Below are 24813 nucleotides of genomic sequence, written 5' to 3' on the forward strand. Positions count from 1 at the left end.
AATTAATCATAAAAGAGCGAGAGCACTAAGAAATAGTGAATACACCGTATTGACTTCTCGCTATGGATTCAGTGTCCGAGGAACAAGGTCTATCTTTGATCTTATTCTTGACAGACAAGCACCATTCATAATGAATGGTTCCGGAGATTGCACCAATCAATGTTCTCTTGATTGCTGAGACCACACTTGCGAGAACGCGCCAGCTGATTCATCTTGGATGACAATGGTCGTCCTCACTCAGCAGTAATTGTGGCACAGAGTCTTCAGGCTCATCTACCCCCCTCATCCCCCAAATTTGGTTTCTGGCTATTTTTTTAAAACCCTTTTCGATCTTTTAGTGTGACTTTCATTATTTTAGTATATTTAACACTCCATCATGTGTTTGTTTTCGATCAGATGACAAAAAAAAAAAAAAAAAAAAGAAGATAAATAATAAAAATACAAGAATAGCTAATAATTTTAGGTCCTCTACCTTATTTTCTTATTGTCAAAATGCCCCAAAGTAAATTGTATAATAATAATAATAATAATAATAATAATAATAATAATAATAATAATAATAATAATAATAATAATAATAATAATAATAATAATAATAATAATAATAGCACATTCTTAGTGTTCCTGTTTATAAAAGTTGGCCTGGATTTCCGTCTATATTAAGTCTTCGAAATTTGCTAAACAATATTCTAAAATGTTAAAATACTTCTTTATGATATTCGAGAACGTGAGGACTTCAAAACCAGCTTATCTCTGAATATAGAAGCCGGAATAGCCTCCTAGCTCATTCTTCAAGCATTATTAAAATTAAGCAGATGTATTTGATCAAACAAGTCACCAAATCTTTTTTTTAATAAACCATATCTCTCTATATGACTTGAGCTGAGAATATTGTTGACATTCCTAGTCACGGGATGAGAAAGGTGCTACTTTTAATAACAGACATTCCTTCACGACATTCCTTTCCTTCTGACCACATGCGTTACACACAATTTATCCTGTTTTTATCCATGTACGTGGAGGAAAGTGTTCTTACCTTTTTTTCCAACATAGTTTGCTCGTATTTCATTTATATTTTTTTCCTCCCAAAACTTTACAAGAAAGAGAATGAAGAAGAAAAATGAAGTAGTGAGCTTGTAAGTAGGTCTGTAACATGACCATGGAAGGACTGGAATAATAATGTACGCGTTGACCTCACGTTGTCTTTGGTCATTTTGGCATACGTATAATTTTCAGCCTGCCAATATGTTGACCACTATCTCTAAATCAAATTACTAATTACTTTTACACTACAGTGTGTGCACAATTGTGAACGTGTTCTGAAATATGATTATAGACACGCTACAGCTGACGTAGTTTACTTTTTATCCATTTTTTTTTACTCTGTTCTTTTGCTTTCTATTTTTTTAAAGCATCATATCAATTTTTACAAATAACCTGTATACAAAGAACTGTTAAAGGAGAGGAAGAAAAGAGCAACATATGATGATGCCATTTTGTTTTGATGAAGAGGAGCATAATGAAGATATGAGCCTCAAGGTAACTTATGTCCCTCTCACTCCTCTACTTTCTCTGTTACTTCGTAGAAAGTTGTTTCAAATTTTGAGTTGTTGAGTTAGAAGCCATTAATTACTACAATACATGATTCAACAACGATGTAAAGAACTTCTAATGAACTTCTTCATTAAAGCACCATTGAAGTGGAGGAGTTGATTTTCTGCATTGGAACTGACATTATAATTATTCCAGAAATCAAGTAATATACCAGAAAACTTCGTTAGCAAATATATCTTCGTGGATATGTGGCTAGTATTCTCGTATTTGTGCCAGAAACACAGGTTAGACTTGTTGGTCCCTTTCTTGTGGAAACTGAGAAAAGCAAGGATATGTTTAAAACAAAAATGGATCAAAAGATTGCGATCTTGATCAAGAATTTTAGGAATGATAAAAAAATGCATGACAAGATTGCAATCTTGGCCAATAATTAGTTTTTAGATTAAGGACAACAAAATGTTTGAACGACCTCATATCGAGTAATCGTACTTTTTACTTAATAAGCACATCATACTGAGTTAAGTGATAGTTTGGGTTTTTTCTATACTATATGTAGTTCTCCAAATATAAGGCGTACAGGAAAATTTTTGATTGAAATATATTGGATCTTTTGATGCATTTTTGGATCGAGGACCACAAAATTTTTGAACGGCCCCTAAATCGAGTTTTCGCATTTTTTACGGAATAAGCACATAATACTGAGTTAAGTGATAGTTAGGCTTGGATATATTATAGGCCAGGGCTGGATTAACCTATCTGGAGGCCCGTGGGTAGAAAAATATGTGACCCTTCTGTGAAAATACAGTAGGATATTTAAGGGAATATGTTTTATATTTTTGGTCATATTCTATTTTATGATGATGATTGTATCTTCATGATTGTTTTTAGATAACCAGTTGAGATTTTGATCAGAAAAAATGAAAATGAAATGAAATTTTTGAGTTTTTCGTCCCACGATTATGCCGGATAGGCTAAAGGAGACGGTGATTATAAGAAATAAACGAAATGGTGAAATGAAGAAAGTGGGAGGAAACGAGAGAACCCCGAGGAAACCAATGCACACGGTGTTTGTGCACCACACAGTTCACTTGGCGGGAGCAGGGTTTGAACCCAGGACCCCAGAGGTGAACGCTCTACCACTGAGCCACTGTGGCCCCCAGATTTTGATCAGAGATGAGGCTCCTGTCCATCTGGAGGTCCGGGGCTGTAGCCCCCAAGCCCCTCCCTTAATCCGGCCCTGCTATAGATCCTATGTAATTCTCCAGATATAAGGCCTACAAGAAAATTTTTGCCTGAAATATATTAGATATTTTCATCCAAATCTAAATGAAAAAGTTGTACTTTTTGTGAAGAATATAAGGGAAAAGATGGCTAATGTAAGACAAATTATAACAAAATCTCTTATTTATACGTATTTTTAAGACTGATTTTTAGACTTTTTAAGGCTGATTCTGGTTCCTAGACTGCTTCGTCCAAGTCTTACGTTCAGCCATGCAGCCAGTAGACTAGACTAAGGTGCCGGAGGGCGCTCAGAATAATCACATTCACCTAAGAGGGGCAATAAGGTCAAAAAGGTTGAGAACCACTACCCGCAATCATTTTCAAACACGTAAAACATGCGTCAAATATAATTGTTTTATTTATTAAAATTGTTAAGGGCTGTGTTGCCACGAGATAAGGTTTTCACCTCGTCTCGTAAATTTTGTAGAAGTCTCGTCTTTGACTTGAAATTAGTCTTGGTAGAATTTTACACTTAGTGGCTAATGGGAAAATCAAGTGCTATATAGGGATAACTGTTCAATAATTAGCATTACTTTTTTTTTAAGTCTTCCATGTTCATTATTCATTAATCAATGTTCATACCGAAGCAAAAATAAAAGTCATTTACAGAATAAAACTACCAGTAACTGATTTTAATGAAACCAGTATACGGAGTATATATGAAATGTATATGTGCTGACCTAACTTTTGATCTCTTACAGATACAAGTAATATAATAGAAATATTAGTGCACAATTAATCAAGTATTGTTCCACTAAAATGAGTTCATTTAGAAAGTAGGCTACCTTACTGTTTAATAGAAAATAATTTCCTTAGTAAAGATAATAATTGAATGACACATAAATAGTATAAGCAGTTTAATAGTTAAATATTTTAAGCCTAAACCAGGTAATGACATATTTAACTTCGGACCTAGATCAGTTCTTATCTACTCTATTTACAAGAAGAAAATAACTATTTAAAGTGCAGTATGTATTCAAATTTATGCTAAATTATATAGGAAATAAAGTACGACTATAATGTATTAAATTGAACGATCTATATTTATAATTGGAGCACACTTGTATTGTGTAGGGACTTATGTATTGTGTAGGGACTTATGTAAGGATTATATAACACTAAAACAGTGTTTAAAATCTAAGCATTGTGTGAAATAATGTTATTCACGGGACTTGTAAAATTTATCGTTTTGTCTCGAATTTATAAATATACTTCTCGTTTCGCTTTTGAGGCAAAGAAATTTCTTTCCTCGCATGTAACACCAATTGAGTTCCTGGATTGTCCTGGTTTATCAGCCAATCGATTTCTACAAGGCAGTATGGTGTCTTGGTGAATGTAATAATTTGATTATACTGATTCGTTCTTCAAGTATAACATTATCTGAACGTATTTCGCCTTATAAAGAATAAGTTACGCTACATAGTTAATATTATTTAGATTATACTAAATTTGATTTCTCGCATATATTAAATAATATAATATTGGAGAGCTTAATTTGAACATAATTCAGAGACATTTAAATCACGAATAAGGAAATCGATCAAAGTTGGAAAGATCATTTTAGAACACCCGTTATAATTCCTAAGCCTAATAATATTATCGTATAATCCAGCTTTCTTGCAAGTGACATAGTGTAGTGGGGAACGTCTTATACTCTGCGGGTTGACTTTGCATGATGATCTATGCATCCGCCATGTGCACCAGATTTAAGCCCCGATCTTGGTATAGAACCCGTGTTAATAATAGCTCCTGTCCTTCATAGCCCTGGTATTGTATAATGTCGCAAAACACATAAACTCAAGGTCAAATTAAACAGTAAAAACTCCAGCTGAAATGACCACCACAATCAGATTTATTTCGGAGGGATTCACTATATGGGGCACGAGAGGAAAGTAGTACTGCAAAAATCCACACTGAACAGATCGTGGATATGCCCCAGGAGGAAATATCACAGCTCCGGAGGAAATCCTCCCCTGACTACTCCCTGCAGCAAGAACCAATCTGTAAGTTGCGAAAAGGGAACACGGTGGCTCATTTGTAGAGCGCGCCTCTAAGTGCGCGGGGTCCCTGGTTCGATCCCCGGCCAGGTAAGTTTGTGTGGACAACATCGTGTCCGTGGGTTTTCTCGAGGTCCTCCCGTTTCCTCCTACACTCTCATCCCACAAATTCTTCCCTCATCATTCACTTGCATTAATCATCCGTTTCTCTCAACCTGAAGGACATAATCATTCGATGTTAAACTGAAACATTTAATTTCATTTCATTTCCAAGTTGCGAAAATCATAATTAGTAGCTTATATAATGCTTGAGTGCAGTAGATGATCGAATAATCTTTTAACATAGGCGGGATTATTTTCCTGATTCAAATCTGATACTTAGTGCTCAATAACAATGTATGTAGAGAAAAGAAGATACTGACTACTTTCAAAAACTTATCTGGTAGGCCTACATTAATGGTAGTGACTATATAGCATGTTGTTTTCCAGTTGCTGTAGACGTTCAGTAAACCACTTGTTTGTCTGGTTCTTGAGAGCAATCGAGTGTTTTTCGTTTGAAGTAGCAACTGAAGTAACTCTCTAAAATGAATGTACAATACTTGTGAAGGAATCATTACATGCATGATTTAAAAAGAAATAAATAAATAGAAAGACTGTATCTTGATAATGCTTCAGTTGTTTAAACTACATTTCATCTTTATTTCTACTAGTCACAAAATTAAGATCAGTATATGAAAAATTCAACATAAATATTGAACACTTAAAATATTTTATAATAAATAAAAAATTAAAGCGCTTTAAGTAGAAAAAAATCATTACTACGAGTATTATCTATAAGTTATGCAAATTTATGCGTGATCCTACACACAATCATGATATTCACACTGCAGCTGTTGAGAAGTTTCATGGTCTAGCTGCGAAGGCTATCGTTAGATCCATTTAAGATTTACACGGAATCACTGGAAACACATACTCTTAAAAAAATAATATTAAAATCGGTGCATGTATGTGGAACCTGTGCGTGAACATACCGACAACACATATGAATATATAAACGGGTCGAATTGACCTCCTCCTTTAGTAGTCAGGTAAAAAGTACAATATGTTCTGATTTCAACACAATGTTAGAGGTATGAATCGAACCCGGGACCGCTCGTACCAATGACGAGAGCGTTGGCAGCTATGGTACACGGGCCAGAAAGTGAAGGACCCCAATTGAACACGGGATCGCGGAGAAAGAAGTAGCGCACAGGATTCGGGCGGGACAGTCGAACTAGATGGAAGTCTCAGGAGTATTATGCGACAAAAAATCACTTTTAAGTTCAAGGGAAAATTATATAACACAGCAGTAAGACCGGTCATGATGTACTCATTAGAAACAATAGCACTGAAGAACAAGAAGAATATAACTGAGGATGGAGGTAGATGAAATAATAATGCTGATGTGGATGTGTGACTCAACAAGAGAGGACCGCGTCAGGAACAAACACATCAGAGGATCAGTAAAGGTTACAAAACTGCAAATGAAGACCTGGGGAATCGAGATTAAGATTGTTTGAACACACGCTGAGAAGAAATGAAGGATATATGGGAAGAAAAGTCATGCAAATGAAGGCAATCGGACCACGGAGAAGAAGTAGACTTAAAAGGAAAGATAAAGAGGAATATAAATTGATTAGGATTTCATTTGAGAAGAAATTTGTTCTCAGGAATGTGATAAAAACATAAGGCAAAAAATGGCGACGGAAGAGGAGTAGGCTGCAATTGATGAACAATACTAAAGTAGGCAGAAGTGGATCCAGGCGGGGGGGGGGCGATCGCCTCCCCCAGAAGAGGAAACTTTCTTATTTTATATATAAATATAACCCTTCCAAGAGCTTGGAGCTCTTAAAAGTAGCTCTAAGTAACAGTAATACACACCACTGCCCCCCCAGAAGTCCGTCCTGGATCCGCCCCTGAAGTAGGTAATTCTTACGTCAGGAAACAAATAGGTTATCGGACAAAGGAATTTTCTCAATTTACAGTGACTTGTCAGTAATGGCAAAATATTTATGATAATGGCAATATTTATTGCTATGTAATATAGTGGGAAAATGTTGTAAAAACTCAAAACTCTACTATTATAATATATTAATTACGTAATAGTTATGTAATAGTTAATAATAACGAAATACTAGAAATTTAGATGAATAGGTGGAGACCACAAACAATCTAAATTACAGAATATAATCTGTAAAGCATGCCAGGAAAAGAAAAAAGAAAAACATATCCTGGAAATTTTCAAATATTACATGAACCCTTAAATAAATCAACCGTTCATATGTTATGTCGATTATTAAAGTTTAGTTTTGCTAATCCCAGCCCACTTACTAACAAAGCAAGTGAAACTGAACCTTGAACACACTCATCATAAACGCCGTTTGGTTATGCAACCTCCCTTACTTGCCCCTGTAAGTTACACATGAGTGGGCTGTTTTTTTTTCTTTTAACAATCATATAGTTCAGTCTTTCCCAACCTTTTCCACACTGCCGCCCCCTTTAGATTTTGCAATACAGTGAAGGTTAGTATTCATATTTCTTCCATTTATATATATATATATATATATATATATATATATATATATATATATATATATATATATATATATATATATATATATATATATATATATATATATATATATATATATATGGGGGTGAGTTTTTGTTTTTCTTTGCAATTGTATGATATGTTAGTGGTATGATGCCTACTCCGTAATCGGGTGATCCTGGGTTTCAAATCTGGGGCTTGACACCTTGACTAAGATGTTGCAAATACATAAATAAACCACAGAAAATAGCTTAGTCAAGGATTTTTAACAAGTGAAAAAATGCCGAGCGAGAATTTCTCATTCCCTTTCTCCTTTTCGAGTCACCTATTGTGTCAAAGAAGATTTTCATTTGAAGCTATTTTGCAAACACGTCTCTAGAAGCTTTTTGGCTCTGTCAGAAAGAAAAAATGTCGTCTTAGTATAGGCAACTTCTTGTAGCTCGAATATCACTTCTCAAGAAATTGACTTGCCACTGTTAATTCGATCATTGAATTTAAAATAGTGTATTTCTCACCATTGCGTATGCCTTTCTCAGGTTAGGTTGCGAACCCCCTGAGATCGTCCTGGCGGACCTCAGGTTGGGAAAGGCTGATATAATTGATACATTTGCAACATATAATATACTCTTCTTCCTGTAAAAGAGCTGTTTGAGAAGAAAAAGTTGTAGATAAACAATATTATTACCGAAATACGAAAGAAAAATATTTCGTCAAATCATTTCTCCTTTTGTTCGACTTTTTCTCTTCCATATATATTTTTTCTGTTTTTCTTACACAATACTGTGATGTGGTGCTGAAATACCACCAATAACACTTCATTCCCCATATCTTCACTGAAATTTAGCATAAAAATTGCTGTGTAAGTAACTTCGTATGAAGGTATGAGGTCTTAAGAGTTGCAGCATAAAAACAAATGTCGTACTTGGACTAAAAGGCTTAAATCAATATTTAATGATATATGGCTTTCAATAGATTATAACCTACTTCAATGTTAATATTTTCTACGACTCCCATTTGAAATAGGTAACTTAAAAATGCACATCCATACTTCCACGACTTCGACGAGTGATGTGGTTAGCACCACGTTCCGAGCCCAGTTTACTCATGTTCACCCAGGTTCGATAGAGGCTGGGGGAAATTTGCGAGCTATACCACAAAGATACTTTTTAATTTAACGTCCCACGTTTATATCCTATAGACTAAAGAAGATGCATATTGAAAGATTATTTGCTAAAATGAGAATTTGAGAGGAAACGGTAGAAACTCCAGAAAATCTACAGACATGATGTTGCCTACCATAAATTTCAATAGCGTGAGATCGAAACAGGAATCCCTGTATCAACAAGCCACCGTAATCTTGTTGAAAAGAATTTTTTAAAAATAAAACTGAAATTTATCATCTGAAAAAATCTTGATGAGTAAAAGTAGCCTTGGCTGACTGATCAACGACCAGACCAAACTATTTAAGCTAGAAACTTGAAATTTTGACAGTGCACAGAATTTGTGACTAAGGTACAACTAAGGAAGAATTTTTCAAACTTCGACGGGGAAGAGTGGACTTGGGGGTGGCAATTATTATAGTAAAACGGCCATATCTCCGAATCTCTGAAGTTAGATATATGAAATTTGGTATATGGACTTCCCATTCAAATTAATTAAACACATGTTTCACCGTTTCTTGATATTTCAATAGAAGGGAAGAAAAAGGGAGGAATTAAAAAAGGTGGGATTACAATATCACCATATCTCGAAATCCTTTAATGAAATATGGTATTTAGACTTTTCATTTAAAATAATTAGACATGTGTCGGCGTTTTTAGAATTTTCTCTACAGGAGAAGAAAGAGTGGGAGTTGCCATTGCTAAAACAAGATTTTTATATATCGAAACATGAAACAAGACATGAAAGTTAGTGACATAAAATTTTGTATTTACACTATTGAAAGGCTGAAATCAGAAGTGTGAGACCATAGGCCAAGCGAGTGCGGTATTCTAGGGGCATAGTCCCCTGCTAACCGAAGGCTAGCTTTATTATAACTTATTAGACTGTCAGTAGTAACTAAAAGGGTGAAGCTATAAAATGAATGAAGTTTTTAGGGTTAATCTTTAGTCTGTACAAGTTAGTACATATCAAAAGTACGAACTATTTCCGCAGCCAATAATTTCCACAAAGCCTTCGCTATTTCTTAAATTGTCTGTTTTAAGTATTTAGTTCCGTTTGTTAAAAATGTTTGTGAAAGATTCAATCAAATTCGTCATTGATGACTGGCAATATAGCGAAAACTAAGGAAAATGTACATTCAAAGATCTAGTGGTCAGAATACTTTAAAGTAATTAACTTGGGAGTTAACTATATAAACTATTTTTATAGCCAATTAATTAGCAAGAAGAAGAAAATGAAGCTCAACAGGCAATCGCTTTTACAAAACGAAAGTAAGAAGGTCTCTGCAGAAACATTCGACACTCCGGTTGCATAAATATAATATTCTTTTCAAGTTCACGTTAAATAAATATCGTCGACTACTCCATCGTCAGGGTGGCAGCCCTGTGAATTCGTGAGTTATTTGGCCTTGAAAACTTCATTCGCAATGCACATTCACTTCAGCTGGTTCCGTGAGCATAAATAAAACAATATTACTCTGAGTGAGCGATGCAATAACTCTTTCTTTTTTCCTTATTTTCCTTTGTAAATTCCCAAATAATACCAACATCATGCTCACTCGATTGAAGGCGGGAATTTTGCAGAAATAATGAAAGCGGCCTTTTGCCTATACTTTCGTCACTCAGTGATCTGTGATTAACGTGTCTTCTTCTCTACATTATTTGATATTCTAATCTAAAAGACTATGGTAAAATGACAGGATATTTTTCTCCATCATCCAGTGCTCAGTGGAAAATCCAGTGTTCAATTCCTCTTTGGTGGGCAAACGAGCGAATTACATAATATCAATCTGAAATTTAAATTTAATAAAATATTTAACTTTGCCGTTATACCACGTAGGTCAAAGGACACTGATTGATGGAAGAACTCATGAAATTAGCACAATGGCAGAAAACGGGCAGACACCGAGGAAATCCATGGACGCGATGTTATGAATATGAGATTATTTTTACCTTGTTTGTAAGCAATATGCATATGCAGTAAACTCACGATTATCCGCGTAATTTGGTACTTGGTAACCGGGGATAGTTTGCAAACGGGCTAAAGGACACAAGTTGGTTACAATAGGTAACCTACACATACAACTATGGCGTAATAAATAGTATTTTCTGTACTTACTAGTAGGATTACTCTTCCCAAAAATATCATTCAATTCATATCTTTGTTTTTCATGTTTAAACTCCTCTACTTTCTTTGTGAAATTAAATGAAACTTTTAAGGTTTACGTCGGTGATGATGAGAAATGAATGAAATGATTGAATGAAGAAAGTGAGAGGAAACGTGAAAACCCACGCACATGGTGTGTCGGGTCTAGGTCAAAACCCCCACACTCAAGAAATGTCAAAACGCCCACACGATCGGTCATAACTCCCACACAAATGGACAAATCCCCCAAACGCACGAACGGTCAAAACCCCCACAGCCAAAACCCCCACACTCAAGAAATGTCAAAACGCCCACACGATCGGCCAAAACTCCCACACAAATGGAAAAAACTCCCACACATAGCAACGGTCATAATCCCCACATAAATGGACAAAACCCCCACACAAATGGACAAAACTCCCACATGCAGAAATTGTCACAACTGCCACACAAATGGACAAAACCCCCACAAAATCGGACAAATCCCCCACACTCTGAAATGATCGTGATTGCACGTCTTTGTTGCGGCTCTTTACGACGCCCACTTTAGTGTTTCAGTCATTACAAAACAGTGCAAGAAGAATAGTTGCAACATCAGTTTAAGTGGAATAAAAAATGTTATTAAAAAGTACAAGGGCAAGACATACAACCAGGATCATTTCAGAGTGTGGGAGATTTGTCCATTTGTGTGGCAGTTGTGACATTTTCTGCATGTGGGAGTTTTGTCCATTTGTGTGGGGGTTTTGTCCATTTATGTGGGGATTGTGACCGTTGCTATGTGTGGGAGTTTTGTCCATTTGTGTGGGAGTTATGACCGTTGGAGGTTATGACCGATTACCAGTGTCGGGGTTTTGGCTGTGGGGGTTATGACCGTTCGTGTATTTGGGAGATTTGTCCATTTGTGTGGAGGTTATGACCGATCGTGTGGGCGTTTTGACATTTCTTGAGTGTGGGGGTTTTGGCTGTGGGGGTTATGACCGTTCGTGTGTTTGGGAGATCTGTCCATTTGTGTGGGGGTTATGACCGTTTGTGTGGGCGTTTTGACATTTCTTGAGTGTGGGTCTTTTGGCTGTGGGGGTTTCGACCGGTTCTCGGTGTGTCCACCACAAAGCTCACTTCGCGCGAGCTGGAATCGAACCAAGAACCTCATGCACCAGTGAGCCACCGCAGCCCCTTCTTTCTTTCTGATTGAAGTTTGTTTAAGAGGCCTCATCCCAGCGAAATTAAAATACCACTAATTTTACAGTAATTATGTGATATCTCCAAATAGATAAAAGATAATTGAAATGTGAAACAAGAGCGCCCTAGACAATATCATTTTACATGAGATACCGTTATCACGACTCACTTATCTGCTTTCGATTTCGAGCCATTTTGAAAATCGGCATTTATTTTCGCGTTTCTAAACGGCTGGAAACGGAAAGCCACTAGGTGACTTGTGATAACGGTACCTCACGCAAAATAATATTGTCTAGGGCGCTCTTGTTCCACATTTCAATTATCTTTTATCTATTTGAAGATATCACATAATTACTGTAAAATAGCGGTATTTTAATTTCGCTGGGATGAGACCTCTTAATGTTGTCACAGAGTGATTTTCTTTTAACATCGTAATAAGGAAAGGAAGACTACAGATAATCGATAGTTTGCTGTTTTAAGAAGACTTGTTTAAAAATCTACTCCTGAATGAAATGAAACAGTACTTTTGGAGTCCATCATTATCACATAAGTAATAGGAATTGATAAAAGGACAGAGGTTAACTGAAGAACTATGAACAATTGTTCAAATACATTTTCCTTCCATTTTCGAATACTTGTAGATATTATTCGAACAATTGTTCGTTACATACATTTGTTAATACGAATAAATCATTCAAAAAATTATGTGAATACTAACTTTGCTCTAATGATAGGGTAACAGTTATTCTTTTAAAAAAGGCACCTGTTGTACTCCTTACCACAGAACCACAATACTGCTATTCGAAACAATATTTTATATTTATATATAATATTGTTCCGAATAGCAGTATTGTAGATCTGTGGTTAAGGGTTCATCTCTAGTGTCCTAGCTTCGACCCTAGGGTCTGTGATATGTTGGACAATATTGTCTCATGGTTCTCGAATGCTTTAATTCCACCAACTGTTTCATAATTATACACTCCTATTTATCACCCGTTCAGTTTAACCTACAGGGCAATAGCAGGACGTTACACTAAAAATTTGATTTATTTTTCTCAATACTGTTCACATTTGAATATTCATAACATTTGTTCGCCAATATTGACATGCTAAATTAAGAAGGTAATAAAAAGAAGACATGGATTCCAGTGAGTGACCTAATTTGGAAAATTTTGCAGCTTGACATTATAATGTTCCTCGCTCTCTTTATTTAATTGTTATAGATGTAAAATTCTGTGACCATAAGAAATCTTTTGTGGTCATCTTGTTCCTATGAGAATTGTGGCTTTGGAGACAATCACTATGAATTACATAGTTATTCAGATAATGGTTCACACTGTTTCACGAGATTTATATTTACTACATCTGCAAGGAGTATAGTAAAATAGCATCTTATTTCTGGTTGCAGGTTGTCAGCATCGTACCACGACATAATGGTATAATTTCATATCTTCTTCGTTCTTTATATCGTATAATCATGGATATCTGTAGAGTTACATTGGCACAATACTACAACCTACGTAAGGAAATACAGCAAAACAAGTCATATTACTCGAAGTGATATCCCATTCTCAGAAGGTGAATGCCTATTTAGAATCAATTATAGTAGTTTAGAATCAATTATATAGCACATTTGACCTTATATAGTTTCCTATAAGGTATTATTAATTTGTAATACACAAAACAATTTGCTAAAGATTATGATAATAACAATATACTTAGATAGTAAATGTAACAAATAATAAACATGTTTCTAATTCTCGTAATCAGCTCAATATCTTATTATGCTCCTCGGGACCTAACATCTTAACACTGTAGAAAATTGTATAGTCTTTTATCGGAGGAATAATAATTGACGTGTGCACATAATTGACTACCCTTATAATAAGGTCATATTTATACAGTTCTTATAGTATAGGCTTCTAATGTGGTATCCATAATCCTGAATTTTTAACCAACTCCAGCTCCTCAATTTTCAGTTTTTCATATACTTTTCCCAATACACGGAAAATAAAATACCACCCAACTCCTGGTGTAACCCTAGTAGCAAAACAGGTTCGCCCAACGTTGAGAAAATGGTAGCGTTGCGACATACTAACGTTAGCCCAACGTCAAGTTTGGCCACTTTGACAATCATTTCCCAACCAAAAGATTGGTTCCCCGACATTTACCCAACGCTAAAGTAACGTATTTCTTGGTTGGGAAAACAGTCAATTCTAGTATCGTTGGTGAAGGTCGGGAGAATAGTTGGTTGGCCAACAGTAGTCTACGTTTAACCAACGTTGGCCCGACGTAAGTTTTTCCGCTATAGGCTCGTACCGACCATCACCAGCCGTTTTGACCAAATCCCACGCAATCCCCAACGGTGGGTCAGCCAGCCTTGCTACTAGGGAACTGGCTGGCCCAGTGATCGTACCCAACCCTGTGAAGGAAGGGTTATTACTTTCCTTCGGTATAGTATTGTTTCGTACAATCCACCCAAGCTTAATTAGTTTAACTTCGATGTAAACATTGCAAGAGCAGATAAATATTTCTTTAAACCTTAATAGCACTATTAGTAAAAACATAAAAACTTGGAAGAAGAAGAATGAAGCAAAGTAGATGTTACAACATATACTTTTAGAACGAAGGAAAGAATATTTCATAAGTCCCTCAACAAACAGTTAAGAAAAGTATTCGTCAATTCTTTCCTATGGTTTACTAAATAGTAGGGCAGAAATATAAAGTTTCCACTACCAGAAATAAGTTAAACGCTACTAAAATATATGGATTTGTTTTATTTGTTTATTTGAATTTCAACGTCCGTTTCGAGCACCGATGATAAATGACATATGGACCTACATATTGAAGTGAAGTCTGAATCATATAAGCTCCCGTTGGGATTTGTTTCCACACAGGGAATTTAAAATGGATAAATGGAAAAATTAACAGGATGGGAAGAACATTTGAAAGTGTTGGAAAGCAACGAATAGTGTAATTGGGTATTATTAGGAAGAATAGATGAAGCTTATTAGGCCATTATTTGACTGCATTTTCATGTAGATACCTGATAGAGAATATGAAGAAAATGAAATGAAAGCACGATGATGCCTTTTAGGCTAAGGGAGACAATGATTAAGGCAAGTGAATGATGATGAAACAATTGGTGGAATGAAATGTGGGAGGAAACTGGAGTACTCCGAGAAAACCCACGGACGATGTTGTCCACAACATACTTACTTGGACCCCACGCACCAGAGGTAAACATTCTACCACTGAGCCACCGTGTCCCGTTATAGAGAATATGATAGAAGGAAAAATATGGAGGAAAATATTACAATTGATTATTAAAAGGAATAATATACATACGTCAAAATGAAGAGCTTACTAGTAGGCCATAATGCATGGAAATATCTTAATTTATTGTAAGTGGTTTGTCAGTGTGCAAGCGTATTTAAAATAATATTGCGGTGACGCGTAGGTGCTTATTACCTTCTGTCTTCTTTGCTACTTTAAAGGTAAAAATTACCTAAATAAAATTATGTAGTTAAGAGAATACTGAATAATAGAGGAGTGTTTATTTGATGGTGTATAATTCAATCAAAGATGTTTTTTTTTTAAAAAAACTGGTTAGTCTCCATTGAAGCAATTTAAAAATTTAAATAACTACTTGAGTAGCGCTCTGGTGGATAAAATATTACCTACTTTGCCAACTTCGGACTAAAGAATGTGGCCACGTATGTGCATCACCTCCTGACACGCCCACGAAATGGACGATAATGAGATTGTTGTATTCCATTCAAAGCAGAACAAAGCAGAATGCGCAAGTGTATTCACTTATTTATGTAAGCCGATTCACACTTGTCTCTTGTGGTTGGTAGGTCTTTACACTAGTTTAACAATGAGACAATTAAAATACCCGTGGATATGAAATCCATTGATAGCGGAGTGACAAACTCCTCAAGGCAGGGAACAAGATGCTACGAACCCAGTGTGTAGTTGACAGCGGCTAAGATTGATGTTTTCCCATTTGCAATCGCATTATTTTGCTCTGTTGCTTGTCCCCATAAGTTTTTCCCTTTTCTTCTTATTTGTTACACAAGCGCCAACAAATAAACGATCATCACTGAGAAAATAAAAGAAAAAAGAAAATGTTGGCGATTAAACCCGACTGGACCACTCTTGGAAGCAGCCATCCAGAAAAGAGCATGACAATGAAGGAGCAACATGTTGGATGACACGCGCCAGTAAACTGGGGGTCGAGGCTAAGTGCCTTAAATGTGGGAACTAATTGGTTAGGCAGGATGCGGCCTACTGCTTTAGAAGACCATGTATCGAACAGCTAATAATAACACGTGCAGCTGAACTCGCTTTTTGTTCTGTTATGTTTGTTTATGATTATTGAAATCGTGAGATTTGCAGCAGGCTATCACAAATAACTCAACAGAAAAAAAAATGAGAACACCAACGATCTCTGTTATTATTATTACTATTATTAACTAGTTATTCAGTGATGTGGGTTCTTCCCATTGGCCATAATGCGACCCATAAATTCTAGTGAAAAGTTAAAAAAAAAATCTCCTTAAAAATCTTTTCGATGCTTCTGACCAATAGTATCTCCGCGTAGTCCGTACCCCCTTTACTTTACTAGTCTCTTACGAGCGTATCATATTTCACTTATTAGTAATATTAGCATATTAACAACATTAACGTTTGTTGATGTCATACTATTATTATTATATTGTTATTGATCTCGGTTCGCCTCGCTTAACCAAGTCCATTTTTGGTTGAAGACAGGTTAGTCAGAAGTGTGTGGTTCATAAACGTCTTCACATAGGAGAGACGTAGACCTTACCTAGTGACACATGATAACTCATAGAATATTATCAAGATGCAGTTTGCCATATGTCGCTACAGAACCAACGATGAACTCCAAACAGTGCAGGATGCCTTCGCTACGATCAAAGAACCTGGGGATGCATTCAATTATGTGTCCGACATCATGGAGTACATACGTATCCCTTGGACAACTAACCGTAAGTTTGTTACTAAATTATTATAATCAAAAACTATTATTCTTATAAGATATACGATTGCCTTGAATATCAAATTCTGTTTTCATACACATTATACACTTTTTCCTCTACCCCTCTCCACTTAAAGTATAATGAAGCAGTTGCATTATATACACTTTTTGTGTACATCATTGACTTATTAATTATACCGCATAAAATCCTAATGAGGCCCAGCCATGAGTATCCACAATTTGGACTAACATGAATATTCATTTACTTTAACAGATTATCTTTTATACGTAGAACGCTGAATTCAAAATTCAAATTACTGTATTATAGTTACTTGTGTTGGAGAAATTACTAAAATTGGAGGCATTAATCCGTTAGTATACAATTATTTTAAGACAATCTAGCACACCTGATGTTCGGTCGTTTAGAAGAGCTGATTGTGATACTCATCACTAGCTGGTAGCAGCGATAATAAGAGAGAGAGAGATTATCGGAGAACAAATGAAATATTCAATGTCTGAAAACGGAGAGATTTAATTTAAAGAACTTAGAGGAGAGCCAGGTACGAGGGGAATACTAGATTGAAGTTTCAAATTGATTCTCGGTTCCAGTAGAGTTGGAGTGCACTAGTGTTGAGAATATTTGGATAGAAATCAGAGATAGCAATAACATTTCAGCAAAAGAAAAAATGGGACACGCGGAAAATTATAGTTCGACCAGGAATGCATTAAACTAGTAGAGAAGAGAAAACAGTCAAAATTGCATTGGCTACAAAATCCGAATGAAATAATTACACAAAATTTCATAGACATCAGGTGGGAAACTTCCGAAACTTCTAGAACAAAGAAAAGCGATATTTTGAAAGCTAACATTAAGGAACTTGAAGACAATAGTGTAAACAAAAACATTCGGACATGTGTAAAGGGATCAACGAATTTAAGAAAGGCTATTAACCTTGTGCTTCTATATTAAAGAAAAGCGACGAAACAGTTCTCACTGATAAAGGTAGCATCTTAAACAGATGGGAAGATTTCTTTCACGATTTATTTATCTCGCAGTCAAAAAATAATGTTCTTGGTGAAAGGGAAATGCAGACCGCAGAACCGTATATTCTATATCCTCACCAATTAGAAGTAGAAATCTCTATAAAGCAATTAAAGAAACACAAATATCTCAGAGTATAAGAAATTCCGACTGAGTTAATTTTAGCTGGAGACGAAAAATTGTGGAGGCGAAGATACACAAACTCATTCTCCTTATCTGGAAAAGGGAGGAATTGCCACAAGAGTGGAACGAATCAATCATTGTTCCAATTCACAAGAAAGGCGACGAAACTGATTGTAATAATTATCGAGGTATTCCTTTTAATCAACATCCTATAAAATCCTCTCAAAGATTCTATTAGCAAGATTGACCCCATACCCTGATGAAATTATTGGAGATTATCAATGCGGATTTAGACGAAATCGATCAACTATCGACCAGATATTCACCGTTCGACAAATATTCGAAAAGAAGTGGGAATGCAATATTTCGGAACATCAATTATCGTATTATCGTATTTTAGAAAGGCTTACGACTCAGTTAAGAGAGAAACATTCTACAATATTTTTTACAGAATTTGGAATACCGAGAAAGCTAATTAGATTAATTAAGATATGTTATGAATCCCAAAGTAAAGTTCGAATAGGAAAATCCTTGTCTACGAGCTTTCAGGTCAAGAATAGCCTAAAACAAGGATATAGGAGGGTTGTGGACATCATTATTCAACTTTGCCCTAGAGTATGCTATAAGGAAAATGAAAGATAATAACCAGAGCCTAGAGCTGAATGATATTCACCAGGTTATAGCGTATGTTGATGATGTAAATTTAATAGGGGGTGATAGGAGCAAAATAGAAAGAAATGCAAAGTCTTATTAAACGCTTGCAGGGACACTGGTTTAGAGGTAAGTGCAGAGAAAACTAAACATTTGAAAGTTTGTTGGGATCGTAATACGACAAATTATGGACGAATATGAATTGAAATTTCAAATAGTACTTTTAATAAAGTAGATACTTTCAAATACCCAGGATCAAGATCCTGAGACGAATATTCGCACCCAAGTGGAACGGAAATGGAAAATGCCGGAAACTTCATAACAAGGAACTATATAACTTATATCGTTTACCAAACATTGTTAGGATCACCAAAGTTAGAAAATTTAGGTAGGCAGATCATGTAGCCACAATGGAAAAAGTCGGAACGCTTTCAAAGTTTTAATTGAAAGTCCAATCGGAAAACGAGGACGAGGAAGACCTAGGGGCAGATGAAAGGTCAATATTAAGATGGATCTCGTAGAAATAGGAATACAAAGTAGAAACTAGATCCAGTTAGCTAAAGATAGAAGTCAGTGGAGGGCTTTTGTGAGAGCGGCATCGAACTTCTGGGTTCCATAGGCCATAAAGTTAGTTAGTTAGTTTAGTTTCTAAAGTTGTTTTTTATATTAAAGTTTCTATGTATGTTTTTCAGTCACAATTACTAGTTTGTAAGGTACTTACGACAAGTAAGGCCCGGATGGAAATAAGGTCAAGTGCAAAATTTCCTATATTAGAAGCACTGTAGGAGAAATCCGGCAATGTCGTAAGTAGCGATTACTCACGCAATACCTGCTTGCGAGAGCTCGTCTTCCTGTCCCTGGTTTGACGGAACGTTGGCAGTATTGAATCATTGAGAAGTCAGTTTCCATGTGTTGATATAATTTACGGAGGCAAGATAAATTCATCTTTTGTGTGTAGAATAAAGCTAACGTGAAATATCTTGTATATTTGTGATGATCGTAGTATTTGGGATAGCAGTTACTTCGTTTTAGTCCGAAACATGTTTGTGAATAATGATTTATAAAATGATGAGTACATGGTAGGTAAATTAGGCCCATCAAGAATCTACTGGCCCTCATTACCGTACAAAACATGTATACGCTGTTAAATACTTAGAAACTAGCAGCTGGAATGTATGTTAGTTTGTTATTCTTTCTTGGCCAATGCCAGCCTCTGTAGTAGGGAGGTATATCATGTTCGGGCCTAGTTGTTGACTATGGGGATTCGCAGGTTCTAGTTCTACATTGGTGTCTTTCATAATGTAAATTTCTAATTATAATGCATGCGAATGGCTCACACCACTGTTTTTGGGTATTTTCTAAACACATTATCGTGCGGTTCTGAGCTTTCGAGGTATCGTGATGTCGTTCATTATGCGCCAAAGAATGGATCGGTGACATGCGAAGCTGTAAACGGTGCAGTGTATGTATATATGACGAATGCATTGTCTTGGTCGACGCCGATGATGAATTCATTTGCTACAAGTGTTATCAAGTGTAAACATTGTTGAAAGTTAGTGTGAAATCTGTTTTCAATGGTGACTTGTTTATTATATGTCTAAGCTTATTCTTTAAAAGTCAGTTAGTTGCCACGACTTAACTAACGACTGCATAACAAATGGGAGATTACCTTTATCATTAGTATTTCATATCCATATTGTTACTAAAGTTCTTTTATTATTAGTACTTGTAAAGTGTTGTAAAAATATTAGATATTAATTGAGTTCCAGTGGTCTCTCAGGTCGTAAAATTTTACTTTTCAAATAGTGGACCTTATTTACCTTCCGTGTGGGTAATAAGGCCATTTTGTATGTTTCTTTTTCAATATGTTTTTCATGCAGTTAGCTCAATGCAGTTAAAGTAAATATATCATAAGATAGATAAAAAATTGACAAATAAAATGCATATCAATTTATGTCTATTACATTATAAGTATTTACGTAATGAAGCAATTTTCCTTAGGTGGGCCTTATTTGCCGCAAGTACCTTAAAACTATACTATTCATGTTACGCAATTTCTTGTCAAAACTTAAATTCTCTAAGCTAGAAGGTTAGTGTACATGTCTTTAATAAGAAAGACATGAGTTCAATTTCTGCAGGTTTCTACGTACAGTATCTATGGCAGGCGCTATATACCAGAACATGTCAGCAATTTATTATTCCGGAAGTCCAGAATATTCTCAATATCATTTTCAGCATAACGGTAAACCTCCCCAGTGAGTACAGAATCTTCAAAGTTGTTTAGGCCAGTGATAGCCAAATAACGACCCGCGGGAAGGAATCCGTCCCATGAATAATATATTATTGATTTCCTTACTTTAAAAAAAATCAGGCGTAAGGAAATGTGCACCTCACTATCATAATATACCTGCATAAGGAGTCGATTTTTAATTGTGAAAGTTTTTTTTTTCATATTTTGGTTATCTCGCCCATCTTGCCAGATAAAATCACTGGTCCCGGGCCAACATTTTAAAACATGAACATTTCGTGTTGTTACTTTAAATATTCATACTTTAGGCTGTAATTGGTCTAGACACGTAAAACAAAAAGCAGGATAGGAAGAATGCAACAAAGATTCAGAAAATGTATGACTTTTACACATTCAGTAAACGCTGGTCTCAGTGCGGGTGGGAGAGAGAAGAATGGAAAATGGCTCCCACGCTTGATTCTTGAGTTGGCCTGGCCCGCGGCACGCTGGAAATTAGCCATCACTGGTTTACACAATAATTTCCCATTATCGAGGTGATCCCACACTTTGTTCACCTTCTTTCCCCGACATCACTCCATGTGATTTCTTTGTGGGGGGCAATGTCAAGAATACATAGAATATTATGTATGAGGCGAAAATGAAGTCTATTAATGATCTGTGTGAGGAATATGTTTTTTGTTGTGTATCATAGTTTCATTTTGGAAAGCAGCCTGCAAGTGTATGTTTCATTTCTGAACATCTTGTATGTTTAACAATACAAGATTCAAGGATTCATCATGCAAAATTACAAATATACTAATACATAAAGCTAAGAAAACGAAATATAGCAAATTATATTACGAGGTAAGTCACCGCAAAGTAGCTGTAACTTTCCTTACATTGTTCATACTGACTTTCCTTACATTGCTCCTCGTTTGTTTTATCGTTATGCTCCTGTAGTCATGCTATGAAAACTTAATACTTTAATGTCATTGATACTACTTGTCCTTTCTGGCAGCTCGCTGCGCGCACGTGCACTGTTGCCAACTCACCAGTGTGATATGTCGCTACTTTAGTACTCTCAAGTCGCTAGAAGTCGCTAAACGCCTCCTGCCAAGTCGCTAAAAAAGTCGCTATATAATTTTACAAAGGAATTAAAACAATTTAAATATTTTTTCATGTACAATGGAAGACTCGAGTATTTTTTTCTTTAAAAAAATGACCATCTTGACAAAACCACTGCACTATCCGCTTCGAAGAATACAAAATTAATAAATATAGCATTAAAAGTTTGCAAATACTTAAAATTTTGAATCACTTTTCCCCATTCCTTCTTATAAAGTATGATTATCTTTTTTTTTGGGGGGGGGGTTGGGGAATTCATGTTGCTTTCGTAATGGAACACTTCACCCAACTCACTCCACGAAAATTTCTGTATAATTTATATTAAGACCAACCGCAGTCACACGCACTACACTGAACCAGAAAAGCACAATGTTCTCCAGCATCACTATCACTGTACGCACTGTGCAATGCAAGAGGTTACCAGCTATTTCGCAACTAGTTAGATACGGGAAATTCCCGGATTTCCGAACCGCAGTGAAGAAGGGCATAATCCTCATAGCAGCGATGAATCCAACGAAGTAAGTCGCTCATAGCAGTAGTGCAACCAAGTATGTAAAAGTAATTATTAGTATTACAAACTGCATAATTTTGGAAACTTTAATATAAATATAGAACAAAATATTTGAATTCGCAAATGTCGCTACATTTTTCGCTAGGCGCTAAATAAAAATTGTTGTCGTTAGACACTTCCAAAAGTCGTTAGTTCTAGCGACAAAGTCGCTAAATTGGCAACACTGCGCACGTGGTCCTGAGTGCTGTGTTGCCAGCTTTTACGTCGAATATTGAAACACGAAATTATTCACTTCAAGTAAATCTCAGTTTTATAAACTTAAATGACAGAGAAGAGACCTAGAGAGAATGCCTCGAATAACCAGCAGGTCACTATTCAAGTTGACATTCGACTAAAACAATGTGTGTTTGTTTAGATTCAAATTGGCAACGTGTGAAAAGGGTGGAATGTTTACCATTGCAAAGCGAGAGAAATGAGCCACTATAATTGGCTAAACGTGCTGTTGCCAAAGAAACATTTTTTTCTTGCCTGATTGTTGTGACTACGTGCAGAAAGGTAAAAGACAGAGGAAACCAACTGTCAGGAAGGCCAATTTGTATGGAATGGACTGTAATTCCTTCATTTGTCTCCCTTTTATTACAGATCATGGTCGCTCAATTGGGAGTTTTCAGCAAAGAGGAACAACGAGCAGTGATCCAATTTTTGTGTCCGAAGGTGTATTAAGGAAAGGTGTATCCGAAGGTTCTGTTAAACAAACGAGTGCCTATTGTTGAAGTGGCATACCGTCTGGAAATTAGTCATGGTTCCTGATACATCTTCCAACCAAAGAGGAACTGTTAGTTGTTCCTCTTTGGTGCAAACTTCTAATGTAGCGTCCATGCTCCATCTGCAACAATATACGGAGGCAAATGTAGAATTAGGATCAAACTTTCATATCATGACCACAACAGCATAACAATAAAATAAGAGAACAAAGATTAGTATGAACAATGTCAGAAAAGTTATAGCTACAGTGCGGATAATTTTTGATTTACCCTCGTATAATTATAGAATCATATTTGTTTAATTGCAATAGTTTTCCAGTTCTTCTTTTTCACTCTTTAACTCGATGAAAAAGCCGTTTAGTACATCCTCAGTAATTGCTGTCTTTTTCACTTACTGTCGTGATGAAAAATTTGATTAGTGTTTCTCACGAGACGAGATGAAACAGGAAATAAGGCGTTATCGTCTCGTTTCGTCTCGTGTTGTAAATGTTTGTAGAACTCGCGTTTCGTCTCAATTCTCGTCTCATCTCGCTTTATAAATTTATGTGCAAAATTACTGTCCTGATTCTTTTTCTTAATTTCATCTAGAAGTTATCAGAGTCCTGATTCCCGGCGGGAGTGGTTCGGATTTCACGTTAATCAGTAGGTCCACGTTTCATATAGCCTCGCTGCTGAACGGGACGTTAAACTCAAAATCACCTCACCTCACCTTATCAGAATCCTTCCGCGTCACGAGAGGTGTACGAAAGATGTGATAGAACAATATTTAAAATAAATTTCTTATTGGAGTGTATTGTGTAATGGCTTGTGTGTCTTTAAACATTATCACTTTACTAGTTTACAGTTTTTATACTATGAATTATGAAACAATAAAACATTGTTAGAGATCTAAGACTTGGTTTAACTATTGTTATTCACGAGATTTGAGAAATTTCTCGTCTTGAATTTGAAAATGATACTTCGCGCCTCGACTTTCGAGATAAGGTTATATTTGATCACGGTAACGACGCTAGAGGGAGCAAAAGGAGCTTGCGGCACTGGTAACATAATCTGCCCCGACTGTCACCCCAGACATGTTATGTTGTAAGCAGTGGCGTATTTAGAGGGGCTTCCGGGCTTAAGCCCCCCGAAATCTTACTTACTGTAGTAAAGTATATGAAATATCTTGCAGAATTTTCACATTTTCAGGCAAAGCTCCTCCCGAAAGTTAGCAAAACCCCTCCCGAAACATCGTAAATACGCCATTGGTTGTAAGGTAGGTTAAGCAGCATAAAACTATTGAAATGGAACAAAGGAAATATTTCAGTTTTACGTACCATGATTATCCCGTGTAGGCTAAAGGAGACAGTAATGATTTGAAATCAATGAAATGGTGGAACGAAGAAAGTGCGGAAAACGAGAAAACCCCGAGAAAACTCACGCATACGGCCTTTCTCCACCATAAACTTCATTTGGCGT

The 24813-nt window shown here is 36.0% G+C and overlaps 2 protein-coding genes across 3 annotated transcripts in view; one reads left to right on the forward strand and one right to left on the reverse strand.

Annotated features, from left to right (window-relative positions):
- Nox (NADPH oxidase) overlaps positions 1 to 24813 on the reverse strand; it is a 613528-nt gene that overhangs the window by 478179 nt on the left and 110536 nt on the right. The gene's annotated exons all lie outside the window — the stretch shown is intronic.
- Positions 16813 to 24813, forward strand: part of LOC145673477 (uncharacterized) — a 493254-nt gene continuing 485253 nt past the window's right edge. The window contains exon 1 of the mRNA XM_081743210.1: positions 16813 to 16922. Coding sequence (XP_081599336.1) covers positions 16889 to 16922 — 34 coding nt within the window. The 5' untranslated portion in view covers positions 16813 to 16888. The remainder of the gene's footprint in view (positions 16923 to 24813) is intronic.

This window comes from Thermobia domestica, chromosome 16 (assembly GCF_964235325.1).
Source record: "Thermobia domestica chromosome 16, izTheDome1.hap1.1, whole genome shotgun sequence".
NCBI lineage: Eukaryota > Metazoa > Arthropoda > Insecta > Zygentoma > Lepismatidae > Thermobia > Thermobia domestica.